We start from the raw sequence: 18,725 nt of genomic DNA, 5'->3' as shown, positions 1-18,725 counted from the left end.
TTCCGGTGTGACCGCGGTCCTTTCAAAATAAGAGAGAATGCGGTTTCCAGTAGAGGAGAACTTTCGTGTGGTTTCGGGTTCGCGCGCAATTATTGGCACGTGTGGCGGATCAGAAAAGAGGATCAATCGTGCTTCATATTCTATCAACTTATATATTTTTTAAACTTCCACCCACTGTGGTCTGACGTCGTGCCTCAGATATTTTGGTCACCTGACGGGTGAATCATGTTTTTCTCCCCAGCAGGCGGAGCTCCGCGCCATCCTGTGTCATGGACTGGTTTTTCAAGTGGTGCAGGTTTTTTTTTTTATCCCTCATTCAAAACATGCAAGGACATTGCCTGTCGTTTTTTTTTGTTTTTTTTATATCGTTCAGGTTTGTTTGGATTGAAGGTGCATTTTCCACTTATGCCTTTTTAAGTACCCTCTTAAATGTGGATTCAAAAAGAGTGTTTTTTTCTGTTTCTTTGAGATCTGGCGTTAATTAAAATGTACGTCATGAGGGTTTTCACCTCATTGTTTGTTTGACCCTAGTTGACAGTATATATGCTGAAATGTTTGGCTTTATCAGAGCTTAACGATGTTGTAATGTGAAGGGAGAAAGCCTCCGTGCAGTCATCCTTAAGGCTTTATGTTATGTAGCCGGTTAACATTATTTTACATGCAATTATTTTACTGAAATGTAGAAACAGTAATAAACAACTAATAGGTTGAGTTCACCAAGTATGGGCATGTACCCTCATAGTTTCCTGAGCATTCATGTGAAGAAGGATGCACTTCAGGAAATTATTTTTGACCCAAGTTTCTGTGAATCACCACAGAAGAGGTCACGATTTCACAAGAACAAAACCATCAAACAGCTTACCAAGATTTAATGTACATTTATTCTTACCACGTGGAACATATAGTATAAAGATTTCATACTGAATAAATGATATTCATTGAGCCAAAAAACAGAAAGGGAGGAATTTACATGTTGTCTTAGCTACATAGTCGGAAATACAAATATGCAGAATCCATGACTGAAGAAAAATTGTCAAATGTGTACTTCATCTAGTTTATTTTGTTGTACCGGGAGATAACAGGTTTGAGCCGTGTCTGTCGTACTACGGAGCTGTGGAGAGACCAGAGGTGTGGGTCTAATCAGTGGGGACTAAACTCACGTCAGCCTCAATCCCTCACCAATAACAAGTGTGAGAATAGTGACACAGACAGAGACAGACACAGAGAAAGGAAGTGTAATGTACAACATTATATATACACCACAGCAAAGCTGTATTTGAAGTTGAAAACCAGTCCTAAGAGGTGATTTCTTTTCATCAGGGTATTCATACAATCAAGGGATAAGAGGAGGTAAGGGTGTTGTAGGTTCTTGATACTTTGGGGAAGAAAGCCATTTTCTGTTGAACACCAAACTAAAATGACCTCAAAACTCGAGAAGAGCTGCATCTTCTGCTTCTGTGTGAAACGTGTGTTACAGAATGCTTACACTCAAGAAGCAGTACGGTACAGAAAATGTCCTACAATCTACTGCACACTGCACAGGCCTCCCCGGTGAAGGTGTCTATTGACAGCACTTAGTCTACTGTCGGGCTGACGGGTGAAAATCCAACTACAGCAACTATAACCAGTAGGCCACTTGTCAGTCTGCTTCACCTCTGAACTTCAACCAGTTACAGACTCATTGTGCCCTCGAGGGGAGAGCTTGGGCACACTGTGTCTCCCAAACTCACTGTAAACGAGACAGCAACTTTGGTTACAGTTTTTGTTTTTCAGCTATTTATTTATTTATTCATTTATTTATCTTTATTAAGAAAGTACTTTTTCCCCCCAAGTGCAGAACAGTCTCCCAAACGTGGCGCTCTCTACTCTGTGTCATCCAGTTGGCATTCATGTTACAAGTAGTGTCACTATGCGGGCATCTCTCTGGTTTGTAATCCACCACAGCTCTGTGATTACCCTCCTCGAGCAAAAAGGACGGCCTGGGGAGGGCTCAGAGAATGGAGTCTGATGGATTTTCATAAATTAAAGACAGTCACTTGAACTTTTCTTGCCCTGTTACACACAAGCCAGGTTTTCAGGGAAGAGGGGCGCGGGGATAAAACCCCCCCAAAATGTGGAGCCACGGCTCCCTACAGCTGTCATGACTGGCCAATCAAAAAAAGTACATCACAGATAACATGAGAAACCAGCGAGTTCATTAGGGGAGACACTGAAAGGTCAAGGAGTCGGGACTCTTGTAGTGTGAACTCCGAGTGGTTCTCCTCCACCTTGGCTAAGGCATGCAGAGCCCGGGCGGCTCGCCGCATCATGTCCGGGCTTGTGGGCTCGAAGTGCATCCCCTGCAGGTGTAGCAGAGAGCTCTGGCTCTGCTGAAGCTGTGTGGCGGCCAGACTATCCTCCAAGAAGCCCAGCAGGTTGCCCACGCTTCCTTTCTGAACAGCGATCGCTCGGGCCGCCACGGCGTCGCCCTGGGCCAGGTTGGCCAGCAGGACCACCGCCATCTCCCTGCAGACCGCCACCTTCCTGTCTCCGATCAGCCGCACCAGGTTCCCGTATAGCTTCTCCAACCGACTGAATGGCGGAGTGGCCAAGATGAGGTCCACATTGTTGTCTTGGATGCTTAGTTTGCTTAGCGTCTCCAGGACCAGTCTCTGAGGCGACAAAGCACTGTGGGGGCCCAAGGTGGGGAAGGGGTCCTGGGCCTCTGCTGATGGGCAGACAGCCCAGTGGAGAAGACCGTCCAACAGAGGCAAGCAGATGCTCTCGGGGTAGATGGAGAGGTCCAGTTGGCCCGAGATGTTCGCCAAAGTGACCAGCGTGTTCTCCCTCAGGAGCTCCAAGCAGTCCCACCACCATTCATCCCTTTGGCCCGTTCCCTCCTCTGAATCCTCGTCCTTCTCGTAGGTGAGCGGCGCCTGTTTGCGCTCTGGGTGCCTGTGGTGGAGCAGGATCAGGCGGCCCAGCAGCAGCAGCAGCCCCGCATGTTTGGACATCTCGTGGTCGTTGCCTGGCACGAAGGAGAGGCTGCGGACGATATTGGAGATGCAAATGCAGCGGCGGGCTAAAGAATCCTGCCAGTTCGCCAGCGCCACGAGCGGCCCTTCGTCCTTGCTGTGAGGCTCGTCCTCCAGGATGACGCCGGTCTGCTGTGCCCGCTTGGCGAAAACGCCGTCGGGGAAAGGAATGGGTCTGTTGCTCTCCTGGTCACCGTCATCGACTTTATCGACCGGCTTTGTCTCGGGATCCGTTTTCCTCTCCTCCTCGCTGCCGAGGAGTGAGGGGCTGGCCTTCTCGGAGGAAGATGTCTCCTCTTCTTCTGGATTCTTCTTCTTCTCCCCCTCGGTTGGCAGACCATTTTCCAGAAACATTTCGTCCGGGACCCGGCGCTTCAGCAGACTCGAGGGCACGTATATCCGTTCTCGTGGTTCCACGAAGTCTTTGCGTGGCTCAAAGTGGGTCTGGATGTGGTCCGTTGAGTCTCCGCCTCCAGCGCTCCAATGAAGTAACCCGCTGTCGAACTCTTGCATTTTGCCGTGATTATTGGACTGGCCGGCCGCAAAGGGGTCTTTCTTTCGTACCACTTTGAGGGGAAACTTGTCAAACTTGCTGGACTGTTTGGGTCTCTCGTGGGCAGAAACAGATTGCAATGAGGCCGTCTGTTCAGAGGAAGAGCCCTTGCTCTTCTTCTCCTCACCCTCCGTCTTCTCATCTTGGCCCCGAGACTCAGAGCACTGTGCCTGCTCTTCCTCCTCTTTTACACGAGCTGGCCCCTCCGTTTCTTGCTCCTCCTCCTCTTCATCATCTCCTTCCTCCTGTTCCATGTCTTCGACCCGCAGTTCCTCTTCCTCCGTGCGGTCCCAGTCCCGCTTCAAAGCCTCGGGATCCAGTAGTGTCCTCTGGCCGGGGTCACCCACCTCATACTCCCGCAGAATGCCAAAGATTTCAATGAGGCAGCGTCTGAAATACTCAACAACCAACTCTAGTAGGCCGGGCAACTAACGAAAGAACAAAAATATATTTAAAAAAAACATATTAGACATGATCGTTGCATATAGTGCATCATTATAAACAATCATCAAGGGCTCAATGTTAAATCTCACCAGGTTGAGCTCAAAGGTGGAAATACTGTTGTCATCATACAGCAGGATGTTGATGGTATCTAAGGCCCACGTACTCTCAGCCAATAAACCCGACTTCAGTGACATCATGACTCTCCAGGCCTCCGGGGTTCCTAAGAAATCATGAGAAAAACAGAACGGACATCCTCTGAGCAACAATTTCAGACCATATAAACTGTACAAAGCAGCATTGAGCAAATAACAAAATAGATTACAGATTTTTTTTTATCTATCGTCATACCGATATCTTTCACGGTGAGTCTCCGACGTGGTTTCAGAACGGGATGCGACGCTTCTATGGAGCCCGGGGGAAAAGGCATGTCTCGCCTTATTAGAGGCGACTGCATCGGAGGGGGCACTATGTGAGATGCGGGCACGGGAGGGCCGGCCTTCTGCATCTTCATGACTCCGTGCATGTAGGGAGACTTATTCGGCGATGTTCTGCTGTCCATGGGGCGGGGCATGGAGGCCGGGTTGGACACCTGTGGAATGTGGTTCTGCACACCCTGGAGGGACTGGTAGGTGGACTGTACGGACCGAGGCATAGGTTGCCCGGGCCCGGCTGGCCCGTACGGAGGCTGCCGCGGGCCCATCTGACCCCCCCACTGGCCGTCGTGGTTCATGCGCTGTTCCGATGACATCATCTCCTCCGAGCGGTTCATGCCCGGGAAACCGGGTCCTTGGGGTGGCCCCGGGGGCCCGCCCTGCCGACTGGGGTAGTTCTGATAGTTCATGTCTCGCGGCCCCTGCCACATACCTCCCTGAGGACCCTCAGGGCCCGGCTGCATCATCTGAGGGGGCATGTTGGGCTGAGCGTTGGGCCCCGTCGGTACCTGCATACGCTCACGGCCAAAGGGAAAAGGGAACTGATTGCCCGGGCCAGGTGGACGGCGATCAGAGCCAGGGAAGGGCCCACTGCCGCTGTACTGATTGTACGACTCCTGCTGTCCTGAAGAGGGTGCAGAGGCACCTCCTTGTTGTTGTTGCTGCTGCTGCTGCTGCTGCTGCTGTTGTTGCGGCGTCAGCGGTGGTTGTTGTTGTCCACCGTGGAACGGCCCACTGTACTCTGCCTCGTGACGTTTTGATGGAGGATAACCTCCTTCCACAGGGCGCTTGTAACTCTACACAACAAAAAAGGTACATTTTAGCACAAATGTAAGAATGAACACATTGTGTCCTGCTTCAAACAAACCAAATCTAATACATGACAGCAGCGCAGTCAAAGAGGAACAGGAAAACAAAATGAAAACAGTGCATTGAGCATTGTGAGAGTTAGTGTAGTGAAGGAGGATCGTTGACCTGTTGTTGTTGTTGTTGTGGGTACATTCCAGGCTGCTGATTTGGATAGGAGCCTGTAGGGGGCGTTCCCTGTCCAGGATACTGATTACCATAGGAATCATGCCTGCAAACATTAAGCAACATCAGTTTGAACATTTAAACTTTATGCGTCTCCAACTCCCTGGATTAAGCCATACACACGGTCAATGTGGTTTATTATAGTTATGAATTTGTGACTGAAAGACATCCAGGGCTTTTTTTGTTTACAGATTCATGCTCAAAACACTTGATTACATTATACTAAATTATTATCAAACAAAATGTGTACATTTCAATTGCGCTTACATCACCACACCCACATACAATAAGCCCAAACCAAAAAGCTGTGAAGACAGAGATATGGAGGAATTATTTTACCCATAAATGAACTGTATTGTAATGTTAAACATTACTGTTAATGTTATTTTGCCAACATAATGAATATTGAAATAATGTAAAATTGCTACTAGATTGTACAATAAGAGAACAGAACTGAAAGAAAGACGTTTTGTATCCAGAATGGTTTCCATTTGCAATGTGGACTGACCGTGGCTGCTGTGGTGGGAAGCGATTTGGCGAATACATCCCGGCGTCGGCGTTGGCAGGTATCATCGGGTTTGGCTGAGGAGCACCGGCTCCCATGTTGCCCTCTGGGCCCACTCCTTGCTCCGGTCTGATAAAACAATACACACGGTACGGTTTTCCATATTTGTGTCACAGACATACAAATTGTGCTTGAGCTCACCATATTAAAAAAACAAACGCATGAGAATGAAGAAAGGTTAAGATCATCAACATGAATACTTTTGTATTTAAATATCAGCTACGAGTCAAGCAAGCAGGAAACAGGTCATTTTGTAACTTGTTTTTTTCTGTTTATGATTTTTCAAAGCTACACAAATCCAGTGAACAACCCTTTTTCAGTCCCAAAAATAAACATACAAAATAGGATGCACGGTTTATAAACAATATATAGTGGACTTAACACATGTACACACGGTCCAAACATACCATTTTTTCAGATATGTTTGACTGAATTTGAAGATTGTATTTGGTTTTGTGTCCATTTGGTAAAATAACAATGTCAATTTCTGGCAGTACATCAACTCAAAACAAAGTTAAATGTCTGATCCTTTACCGATCTCCACGCATTTCAATTTCAATCAAATATTACGAAATGTAGCTTTTCTTTACCTGCAATTTAAGGAGTAACTGATCATAAAAAAATAGCCTCTCGGTATAATAAACCGTGTTAAATGACCTTATAAATGCTTTCTTCTATTCAATGATTCTCACCTCCTTTCGTAGCCTGGTCCATAGGGAAACTGCTGTCTGGGCCCCATTGGCATCGTGCCCATGGCCCCAGGCGGTCCTCTGTTGAATGGAGGCTGCTGCTGCTGCTGTGGCGGTTGCTGCTGCTGTTGGTCACCCACCCCGCTGTTAGGGCCTTGGTTAGCAGGTAGAAAGTGCTCCCCGACTGGAAATGCATTCAGAATTAAAGTCCGTTAAGAGCAGACTAATTGAACGGGTGATTAAGGAAGTACTTTAGTTTCTAGAATAACAGAGCACTTGTCCATTCAGCGTGCCCACCTTTCCGCATGTTAACAAAGGGGTCCTTGCTGGGTTCGTAGTTGCCCATGCGCCCTTGCATGTCTGGCGTGTTCATCCCCGGCTGATAGCCGGAGTTGGGCGTCATGTTCTTCCGAGGGAAAGCAGGGTCACTTCCTTCAGAGAAGGGGTCCTGCAGGTTAACGCTGCTCCTAGAGAGAAGCAGGGGCGAGGGGGAGGGGAAATTACGAGATGAGGAGGGCGAGAGACGGAGAGAAAGGAAGAACAAAATTAGTTCATCAAATCCAAATGTCTTTTCGAAATCAAACGGCAAAACCAGAGGCGTTTAACGACAGTCACCTGGACCCGGGTGGCATCGGGGGCATCTGGGTATGAGGAGTGGAGGCTGGGGTGGGAGGTTTTAGGTCCCCACCCTCGGCCATGGAGCTGCTGGTGGACTGGGGCGTCTGAGGCCCCTGCAGAGAGCCTGACCCGGCTGTGGAGCACAGGGACAGGGACGCTTCAGTTTGAAACAAGAAAGGGAGCAGACAGAGAAGGTACGTGACTTGAATGACTCGGCAAGTTGCGCATGTTTGTGGATTTTAAAAGTGCATGGATGCGTTTTACTGAATTTGCACTACACTTTAGAAACGCTAAGCAAACGTCTCGAAAGGTCACACGAGTAGCGCTCTAACCTGGAGAGGGCGGCTGGACCTTGGCAGTTTGGTTCTTTTTGTTGTCGTTAAAGATCTCAGGAGGAGGGTCCTCGCCGCGCTCAATCTTGCACTCGAAGGCGTATAGACACTGGATGTACTGTTTCTTCAAAGAACTGGCAGCACTGCTGGATGTGCCCACATTCAGGGAAGTGGCCAGGTCACGCCATTTCTTATTCTTACTCACCTGGGGGGGGAACGAACAGAGACGCCATTTTTAGAGTGGAGTTTACAATATGGGATCTTAATCATTGACGTTTATACATTATGTTATAACACTAACCTGCGCCATGCTTCCGATCTCTTTGACTGACATATAGAGACGGAAGAGATCGAGAGGTTTGCGTCCTACAGCGGGCAGGTTAGTCAAGCCCAAGCCTTTCTCTTCAATGAAGGACAAATATCGGTCCACCCACATCTTCCTTTCCGGCTCTGGTCCCAACTCATACAAACGTGTTATCTTTTCATTGGTTGTGGTGGAAGAGTTGGACTTCTGTATTGTGAAAGATAAATATTTTTTTTTTAATTAACGGAGTAAAACTTAAAAAAGTGTTCAGGCTTTCAAAGATTTCCAAAAAATACTTTCGTTACAACATGTAGTAGACAGGTTACCTTTGTTTTGGGCTCTGGCTTTGGCGGAACGCCCCCATCTACTTTGTTATTCATCTTATTGTTCACCTCTGGACTTGGGGCCATACCTAGAAACAACGATACGGATTGGAATTAGCTGTGAAATAATAATAAAGCTTGGTGTGGTTTATCTCTGCACTACTTACCACTTGAGTTATTGGCCATGTTTGGCCCCATTGGATAAGGTGATCCACCTTGAGGGTTCATCATTCCAGGCATGTTGTTCATGGGGGGGCCATAAGGTGGGCCGGAGCCCATCATGCCCGGAGACATGTTGGCGAAACCAGGCATTCTGGGACGGAGGAGAGAATAAATGAGCATATACAATTCACGTATCTCATATTCAAAGCATATGTGAGCAGTCAATCAGGTCTTGAGTGAGGTACAGTATATAAAAAAAAGGTAGGCACGTCATAAACCAACCTGTTGTGCATGGAGTTGGCGGCAGGGTGCTGCTGCATGGCAGTGGGGTCCTGGAGCTTTCGGTTCATGCCTGGAGGAGGACCCATTCCTGAGCCTACCTGGGTGGGCATGGTGCCCATGTTCGGAGGCATGTTAGCAGCCATGTTCGGAGCCATGTTGGGGCCCATATTTGGACCCATATTGGGGCCATAGGGGCGTGCTCCCATTTGATTAGGAGGCATCCTTCCTGGGGGCATGCCAGCGTATGGCGGCCCCCCACCCTGTCCTCCCATGGAGTTAATTGGGCCTATGCCCGGCCCGGTGTAGTTTGCGTTAGGCATGTTGCCATAACCAGGTTGCCGGGGATAACCTAAAGAAAACATTAAAGCAGAACATATTCAGGTAAAGTAATCACTTGTCTTTAACTGCATGCTGGTCTGATTAAAAACCACTGCATCGCTGAGAAGTTTATTTGTGTTTTTGTTTTTATTATAGCTTGTCTCTTCTCCTTGAGAGCTGTGTGAGGCTGACTTTTTCCCTAAAGTGTGCTAGCAGAAAGAGCTATGCACGCTGAGCAACAAGCCTTCGTCACAGTCTCAGCTCTACTGACAGGAGGCTCTGCTACGTCAGCTGACTCTCTGCTTCACAGCTATAAATAGCTGCAACAGAGTCAGAGGGAGGGACCAACAGTAGCATGGTATTCCTGTGGGGCAGGGGAGCTATATTCCATAGGTTTGTCTCATGGGAAATGCACAAGCGCAAACTTCAAAAATGGATCGTAAATCAAGTGGAACACCTTTAGAAACCAAACCCGAGCCTTAATTAAACTTTGAGCCCCAAGGAAGCCATTTCACAATTTAGCTTTTCACAACATCGGAAGAGAATTTCCAAATTTCATAATTTTTTCTTCAAGTAAAACAATGACAAAGACAATGAGAAAGCACACACCTTGGGGCCCATATTGTGCTCCCTGTTGTCCATAGCCACCCATTGAGTTGTTCTGCTGATATGGGCCCATCGCAGGATGCATCTGTCCCACTGAGGACTGGCGCGGTGACAGTGCAGAGGCTGACTGTGGGGAGCCATACGGGGGCATCTGAGGGTTTCTCTGCATGAACCCTGAAAGAAAGAGAGAGAGGGACAAAGACTCAGAAGCTGAGGCAAACACTCTCGACACGTTAATATAATTGACACTTAGCATTTTCTCTGCAGTGTACCTCTGTCCTGGGCCATGGGAGACTGACTCATTGCAGGATGTAGACTCCCGTCTGACTGCACACTTGATGGCCTCGGAGGCATCTGGGTCACTAAAAAACAATATTTAAGTTAGTGAGTGCTCAAAAGGGCACAATGAAAGTACTGAGGTTAAAGACCGGGCAGCTAACACAAATATTGGATGTATGTATGAATGTATTTATTTATAAGTATTAGGCACTTGTTTTGTCCAACAAGTCCATGCTGTCCTCCCATTCTCAAAGCCTCGTTTAACATGTATCACCCTGCCGGACTCATTGGATTAGCCTTTACAAACGCATGTTTTGTAAATGAGCACTGTCCAGCCAACAGTCAGCTAGATGACGGAATAAACCAAAAATAAAAGTTTTGAGTGGCAGGCTTTATTGGTGAGTTTTTTTTTTTAACTTTACAGATATTTGAGGGTTCAATTTAAACAAACTTAAATGATAATCAACTATGATAGTAATGGTGACAATTATCTAACATCTACACAAAAAAGTTACCACGGGTGTCTAGATCACAAGTTTCAGACCTTTCTCGTCATCATTTGTGTCATTTCAGTGCGTGACGGACCTGGCATGTTGGCGGGCGACAGCGGTCCCGCGCGGGGTGTGCTGGCGCCGGCAGGAGAGCCTGCTGGCGACGGCGAGGGCCCTCGGATGCCCGGCAGGTGGGGCGACGTGTGGGGAGAGAAGGGCGACTGAGCCTGGTTACTCTGCTCCCCCTGGCTGCTCGACACACCCGACGTGCTCACACCGGGACTCAGGGCACCCTCTGTGCCTGTGGGCAGGTCGTCAATGGACCCAGACAGGTCCTGAAAAGACAGAGGAACAGGAAGAGCAGACAGCCAGTCAGCAAACGTGGTATAATAAAAAATATATATATTAAAATGTTAAAAATTCAGAAGATTAAGCTTATGTTTTATGACACAGACTATATTTTATACAGTTAAGAATAACTTTTGTATAGTACTGTAATGTTTATTACATGCTGACGGTAGTATTAGCAAGTTGCAATGTATTTTCTATTGTTTAGAGAAGAGTGGCACACATACAAATACTACACATACACACACGCACACACACACAAACAAACACACACGCCCACCCAGAGGCCTTAGTCCGTATTTATCTTTGTCAAAGAAAAAAAAAAATGAGTCTGCATTAGTGCCAGAGGTTGTCATGGTTACCAGGGATTGTAGGATGCGAGCTGAGTCAGCATGTTGCGGTAGCCCTGCCATGTAACTTCAACACATGAAAAAACTATTTGTTTTTAAATGCATTTATTCACACGGCTCTTTTTTTACAAATAGCCCGTCCCTCAACCACCACTAATGTGCTGCAGCACATGAAGTCTTAACTAATTAAAAAGGGACAGAACGCACAGCAGCCACAAAACCAACGTGCAGCAAAGTGAACGCTTTTTAAAACATTGGTACCGGGCCTTCACTGGGGGATTGTGAACGTAATGAGCCTCATACTGTCGTGTGTTCGATAAGTAGTCAAATGAATATGTTGTGACTCGGCGATGAATAGAAACTATCTATCTTACACAAGGGTAAAAAATAAATAAAACAGTGTAAAAAAAGGCTTTTTATGTTCCAGCAGTATTATTAACAAGCAACTGACCGGAAGGCTGGAGGGGCGGCCTTGACTGTCCTCTGGGCCAGACTTAGGCTGAGTGGATGGAGGGGTGTTTGACTGAAATGAGTCCTGGGATACCTCCTAAAAGACATCAGAACATAGGCCTAAATATACTGCCGGAGTCACAGGAAAGCATGCATATGAAGAGACACACACACACACTCACACACGCACACAGAAAGATGACTAAGTGTGTTGAACTTGATCCCAGACTAAGGGTAGTACCTGCTGTTGTGGAGGAGGAAAGCGCTGATAAGGTGACTGTTGTGCTTGCTGCTGCTGCTGCTGCTGCTGCTGCTGCTGCTGCTGCTGCTGCTGCGGGTTCTGCTGAGGGTTCTGCTGAGGGTACGCTGCAGGCTGGCCCTGTGGGTGTTGGATGTGTCCCGGTGGGTGCTGTGGAGGCTGAGACTGTGCCTGCTGCTGCTGTGAGGGGGGCTGCTGAGGCCCCTGTGTGGATCCTGGGTAGTTGGACTGGCCCTGTGATCCGGGGGCTTCTTGGGAACTCGGCTGCTGCGGAGCCTGACTGGAAGGACCCTGCTGCTGGGCGTAGAGAGACTGGCCAGATTGCGGCGCTGAGGTTTGGGAATAAGGGGGCTGAGACTGTGGAGGCCCTTGGGATGGGCCTGCCTGTGGCCCCTGGGACTGTGGGGGCATATGGGCCTGCTGATAGGGTTGTCCTCCCTGGGCGTGCTGAGCAGAAGTCGGCGGAGGGTGGGTTTGCCCTGGGTAAGGTGTCTGGCCACCCGGTTGTCCTGGTGGAGACTGGGAGTAGGGCGTTTGCTGCTGGCTTGGGTGAGGAGTCTGGCCAGGCTGGTTGTAATATGGTGCCTGGCCCTGAGAGCCATAGCCTCCTGGTCCCTGCTGTCCATAAGATCCCATCTACGCAGAACAAACAAAAACAACACAGATTTGAAACCAACCAGGAAAATAACACAAATACTGATGAAAATGAAGACACTCTGGGCTTATTTCTAGATGAAATGAATCATGTGAAATACCTGTGGACCATACGGCATGCTACTACTCATGCCGCCAGAGGATCGTCCTTGCATTCCCACTGGGAATCGCTGAGGACCTGCAGGGCCATAACCCTGGCCAGGGTAACCGGGCCCCTGTTGTGGCGCTGTGGGAGGCCCCTGCTGTGACTGCTGACTGTAAGGACTGCCTGCTCCGTATGGTTGACCTCTCATTTTTCCCATTGGATCCATAGGACCAGGTGGCTGGACATGGTAAGAACACGAGAAAATACATTAAGTCAACAACCAGAAAGCATAGGATAAATCTAAATACCAAGTGATACAACTGACACACAGCCTGCCTCTTTATTAGGCCGTGTGTGTCCATGAAACACTTGGCTGCTGTGTGCAACTTCTGCAATCCCAAAAGGTGTAAAAACAAACTTCAATGAATGAGGAAATTGTGCAGTTTTTTTTCTCCACCTTATTTCCCACGGTCATTACTCTGATTTTTTTTCACCTCACTTTGCCATAGTTTCACAAGTCAACAGAGCTATATATACACTTCTACTTTTGAATGGAGGGCAGCCTGCCCAATCTTAAACATATCCCAGCTGTGCTCCTGTTTTGAACCTGGTCCAAGTAGGTTTTTTTCCCCCCCAAGAGAAGGCAGTTTGGCAATGAATGAATGACAACAGAATTGAACGAAGTACTTTCCCAACAGCAGGAGAGTGAAAAAAATGCACAAGAGCATACTCTGAAGCCAACGTTAGAATGAACCTCCTTTTTTTTTTTAGGAAAAACCAAGGAGCTACCAACTCGTCAATGCAGCCCACTTGGTGCTATACTAGCGCCTTGCATTGAGGATCCAATTATTCCCCCGCCGCCACCAAAATTATTTGGCACTGAAAGGTGTGGAATTTTTAAACATAATTCAAACAAGAGAGCATCCACTTGAAAACAGAAAGTATCCCATTACATCAAGTGAATTCCCACTTGTGCGCTTTGCCAAGAGGAGCGTCCTCAGCCTCGACAAAAGCCCTTTACAAATACTATGCAAAATGCTGTACCTGACATTTTGCAGATCCTAAGATAATGAAGTAAAATAAATAAGAGCAGCACATGGCTAATCTGCATAAGACAGAGAGGAAACTCCCTTGGCCAGTGAGAGATGTGGTCTGCCTTCTGATTGGCTTGGGGGGAGGATTGGGGGAATTCTTTGCAGTCACAGAGTCAAACTTGTGTGGCATGCCAGACACAGCAGCAGCACCCACACACACACACACACGCACACACACACGCACACACACACACACACGCATCCTCACAGACATAAGTCAGTTTGCTACTGTGTAGCAAGTTATATTATGAAACAAAGATGTCCAATTTGTGAACATCAAAGAAAACCAATAAAGTGGTGTGTGAATAAATACGAAAACCACATTGATAGACGATGAGAGTACCAGAACAGCAGATGTCTTAAGTCACTATGTTGTAATCATTTAATGACTGGAGTAATGCTGGTGTGTGTTTTCTATTTGGATTTAGTACAAATAACATATACTAATTCTTATATACAATGACACTGGGTACAGTTGATGTGCGTTTGCACATTCTGCATCAACCGTGCTGCATGCATGCCAGAACCAACAAGCTAATTAGGGGTTACTTCTCATACAAGGAAATACTTGCCAAAACATCAAATTAAAACAAATATGATCCCTGACCCAGTCGCTCCCACACTACACTGCTGGCTAAGAGTGGAGCAGAGAATAGAGGTGAGACAGCAATACCTCTGGTGACCCTGTGGTGAATTAATACTGTGTGTTCTTATCAGCAACTGTTGCCTTGAATCACATGCAATTATAAATGGCCATGAGCAGCGGATGAGCAGCCAATCAGATTTCAGCTAGCATGTCAACCAAAGACCAACTATCTCCTGGCTTTGACAGCAGGATTTTACCTCCACAATTCAAATCCCAGAGCAATCTGCAATCACTCACTCATATGGCTGAGCTGGCTGTTTACGGGCGACGTGCACAAGGAGCCCGGCAGCTTCTCGGCACGAGGAAACTCATTTAAATCACATGTGATCAAAGTGAAATCATTTTTACACCCTTCCTGGACACGTTAAGAGGACATTTAGGTGATTTAAACTGAATCCTAGCGAGCTGTTCGCCTCCCTTCGAGCGGTTGATTCGACAGGCAACACATTCCTAATGTCGGAGCCACAAAGTGACGATAGCTTCCCGGGCAGGAACACGATATAATCCTGACTGTGAGCGACTATCACTAACTAATAGTTGTATATGGACAAGTTTGCCCGACACGTACCCGTACATTATAAGCACATTAATGAGAAAACACGTTGTAAAATTAAAAAGATAACTCGCATAGAAAAGCTGAAGGAGAGAGAAAAAAAAAACCGAGCCATTGCTCTTCGGTGAGTATTTTTCGCCCCTTTTCAAAGTCGAGGCCTTCGTGGCTTCCTCAACGTCCTCACATCGATTCAACAACTTATATCTCCTTCGAGCACGACTCGTGTGTTTGTTACATACACGTATCGATGTGTTTAAAACAATCGTTATTTAACTGGTCTGGTGTAAAGGGAGAAAAAACACACACACACACGAGAAGGCAGCCATTTTAGAGTCTTTGCGAACTAGTAGCAGACAATGGCTGGCCTGCTACGTTGTAGAGCTAGGAAAGGAGGGAAGGAGACGTGCTCGAGCCCGCTTCGTGTCCCTTTTTAATTTTAGTAATGTGACTTTACCTGGCTTCTAACTAGCGGCTGCCCGGTACTTCCCGGGCTCAAAGGCGACGGGTGATGGCTTCTTTGTTGCCAGCCCGGGTTGCTCCCCCCGTACAGCCCGCTGCTGCCCATGTCTGCTGGTCCCTTGCTCGCTCCGTCCTGGCTGCCGTAGTCGTTAGACGGGTAGTTCGGATATCCCCGCGTCGAGCTGGGGGAGGTCAGGAGCTTGTTGAGAGTCGGCGTGGATGTGGGCTGAGGGTTCCCAATGTTATATCTCTGGTTGCTATAAGAGCCGGCCATCGCCGCGGGTCCTCCCGCTGGTGGCGGCGGCTGCTGCTTTACGTTAGCTGGCTGCCCCCCAGCTGTCGGCGCCTGGCTGCTGCGAGGGGAGTTCACGGCGTACGCTTGGCCGGGGTAGGGAGTCCTGTTCGGGAACTGGTTGTAGTTGTTAAACTGGTGGTTCGAAAAGCCATGCTCGTGTGAATTGGGTTGATAAGGGTCCATCATGTTGCTCGACTGCACGACCGGACCAGCAGCTGCCATGCCAGGGCTTTGTTGTCCGCCATGTTGATGAAAAGGGGCCCGACCGTAGTGCTGACTGTATCCGTAGGAAGAGGGAGGAAACGCGGTGCCGTGATGATGCACCAAACCGGGATGATTATTCCCCTCCGGTCCGACGGAGTCATTCTGGTTATTATTGTTAGCCCTGGGCGGGTTCCCATTCCCGTTCTTCATCTCAGGTTCCCCTCCTCCCCCTGCATTTCCACCGTCGGCCCCGTCCTGCAGATCCCCCCGGCCCGGCGATCCGGTGTCCAAGCCCGGCTGCTTTTTGTCTGACTGCTTGTCCCCCGGTACCGACTCCTCCTTGGGGTCTCGATCGGGCTTTTTGAGTTCGGAAGGCTGGCTAGTGTTCAGAGAGGCGACCTGAGCGGCCATGATATATCCCCCCCACCCCCCTCCACCCCACCACCTCTCTCCCTCTCTCGGCGAGTCAGTCACAATCAAAAGCTAGCATTGGATATAAATAATTGTTTATAACCATGTATCCTTGTGCCGATTCATTCCCACCCCTTATGCCGGACCGAATCCGGCTGCCATCCCGGTTCCGGTTCCGTAAATGGGTTAGAAATATGATGGACGCTCCATACAATGCGTAAAAAAGCGACAGAAATTGTTGTGGGAGTTGTGTTACTGAGTCCGGGTAGAAGCAGGGAGCAAACCCAACCAACACGAGGCTCCGCTACATACAGCCATTTTACTGAGCCACGCGGAGGGCTGCAAAACCCGAGCTGCATCCGCTCCGATGCGGACTGGACTGTTTTTCCTTCTTTTTCTTACTTGTCTTCATCGCCTCATAGGTGGAATATCTTTCTCCACATGAAGACAGTCCCATGTTCTCACAACTGACGAATGTTATGTGTTACCAACACACACACAAACTGTATAACTATATACTGCTCAAGCTGCTGGGCGTTATTAAAACATCCATATGGTGAATATCATTGATTAATACAGAGGTGAAGTAATCTGTACTACATGTACATATTTATATATGTATCGACACACAAAGTATATATGTATATATATTTATACTTTATATTTTTTGTCACAGTTATGGTTTTGTCTCTGTTTTCTTTAATGTCTTTTTTATATTTATCTTGTTTATTGTATATTGTGTACTTATATAAGTCCAAAGAGCTACGTCAAATTCCATGTATGTTTAAACACACAGCCAATAAAGCTGATTATATATATATATATATATATATATATATATATATATATATATATATATATATATATATATATATATATATATATATATATAGTGTTTATATATTTAGAGATGTACATCTATAGTACAGGTGTGGATACCACAGCTGTAAGTGTAAAGCCGTACTGCAAGCACACTGCCATGAGTATTAAATGAAACAAGTTGATTTGGCCTAACTTGTACATAAAGTACACACAGTTTTAATTCTAACTTGGGAAAAAAAGGTGTAATGGTCATATCTATTATGAATATGTTCAGCTCAGAAATCTGCCTATGCACACTATTGTTTTTACTGAATTCCCACCGGTGCTTCTGAGTGGTATTTAGGCAAGCAAAGGCAACGCACACAGGTTTTTCCAGAGTAGAAGGAGGAAGCCTTGCAGCAAATGAGACTACCAATGCACATTCCCTCTTATTCCCTCCCCTGCCTGCTCTGCTGTGCTCTCCTCTACCACCCCCTCTTCTCTCCTCTCTGTCTGTCTCTCACTCCAGCAGAAACACTCCTCTGCTGAGTGTGGGGGGATGGGTGCACAGGCTCCAGCTCCCTCTCTCTCTCTCTCTCTCTCTCTCTCTCTCTCTCTCTCTCTCTCTCTCTCTCTCTCTCTCTCTCTCTCTCTCTCTCTTTACTAACATTGAACTATGCTGTACAGGGGGGGGAGAACAGACCTTATCTACCAGACAGAGGACGCATGAACAGTTTCAAAGTCTCCCAACAATTAGAAAAATTGAGCATTTGTCCCCCTCCTCTCTTCAGTCCCAATGAAGCAGACATTTTTGGCATCCACAAAACGCACAGCACTGAGCAGTGATGAGGATTGTGTGTGTGTGTGTGTGTGTGTGTGTGTGTGTGTGTGTGTGTGTGTGTGTGTGTGTGTGTGTGTGTGTGTGTGTGCGTGCGCGCGCGCTCGGCTGGGGGAATTTTCATTTCAAAGAATGAACGTATGAATACATGTATCTTAAGATATATGAGGCGTTTAATAGTTAGACTTGGCATCGATTAAGATTGAGCTATTTGAGTGTAATTATTTTCTCACTCGCGACACATGTACACACACACACACGCACACACACACACACACACAGTCTTTCTTTCACGCACATGCACACAGACCCACACACACACACACACACACACACACACACACACACACACACACGTTCACCTCTAGGGGTTTTATACAGGAGGAAAAAAGGCAGGAAGTACCAGTGAGAAGGCATACTTGATCACATGTACAAACATTGGAACACAATTTAACAATCTGGCTGACACACCCCCTAATGCACGAAGAGCAGAGAGCTTCTGCAGGCACATATCATTCCTCAGGCGCGTCACACCACACAAGGTTAATGTGATTTCCCACAGCAGCGCGAGCTCGCAAAGTGGATCACGCTTTATTTTAGACTGGCAACAACGATGCATGGGAAGTACATGCACACACACGCCTCGTGTTCCGTGCGCGTGTGTGTGTGTGCGTGTGTGTGGTGTGCGTGAGTGAGGGGGTTGTAATGCTGGGAGGAACATTTATAATGCAGATGTTGGGTTTTAAACTGGGTTTCACGGTTAAGACAGAGTACAACAGCAGCAGTGGAAAAAGTAATCTCCCCCAAGTTTAAAAAAAAGAAGTGAGTTTTAGTT

At 47.4% G+C, this 18,725-nt stretch overlaps 1 protein-coding gene across 1 annotated transcript; it reads right to left on the bottom strand.

Moving 5' to 3' along the window:
* Positions 1–852: 852 nt before the first annotated feature.
* Positions 853–16,251, bottom strand: arid1aa (AT-rich interaction domain 1Aa). The gene is made up of 20 exons (XM_068569335.1): positions 15,337–16,251; positions 12,606–12,827; positions 11,833–12,486; positions 11,593–11,688; positions 10,538–10,778; positions 9,946–10,035; positions 9,677–9,847; positions 8,750–9,098; positions 8,473–8,618; positions 8,309–8,394; positions 7,980–8,189; positions 7,679–7,883; positions 7,344–7,479; positions 7,026–7,195; positions 6,732–6,912; positions 5,983–6,108; positions 5,418–5,520; positions 4,360–5,239; positions 4,101–4,231; positions 853–3,995 (listed from the first exon to the last, which is right to left on the bottom strand). The coding sequence occupies exons 1-20, from the start codon at positions 16,249–16,251 to the stop codon at positions 2,139–2,141; spliced, it is 6,969 nt and encodes a 2,322-aa protein (XP_068425436.1). The 3' UTR covers positions 853–2,138.
* Between the last annotated feature and the right edge of the window lie 2,474 nt (positions 16,252–18,725).

Source organism: Clinocottus analis, unplaced genomic scaffold (assembly GCF_023055335.1).
Source record: "Clinocottus analis isolate CAN_PGR_092001 unplaced genomic scaffold, fCliAna1.0.p SCAF_9, whole genome shotgun sequence".
Classification (NCBI taxonomy): domain Eukaryota; kingdom Metazoa; phylum Chordata; class Actinopteri; order Perciformes; family Cottidae; genus Clinocottus; species Clinocottus analis.
Note: the sequence above shows the minus strand (reverse complement) of the source record. Positions and strands in the feature narration are given on the sequence as shown.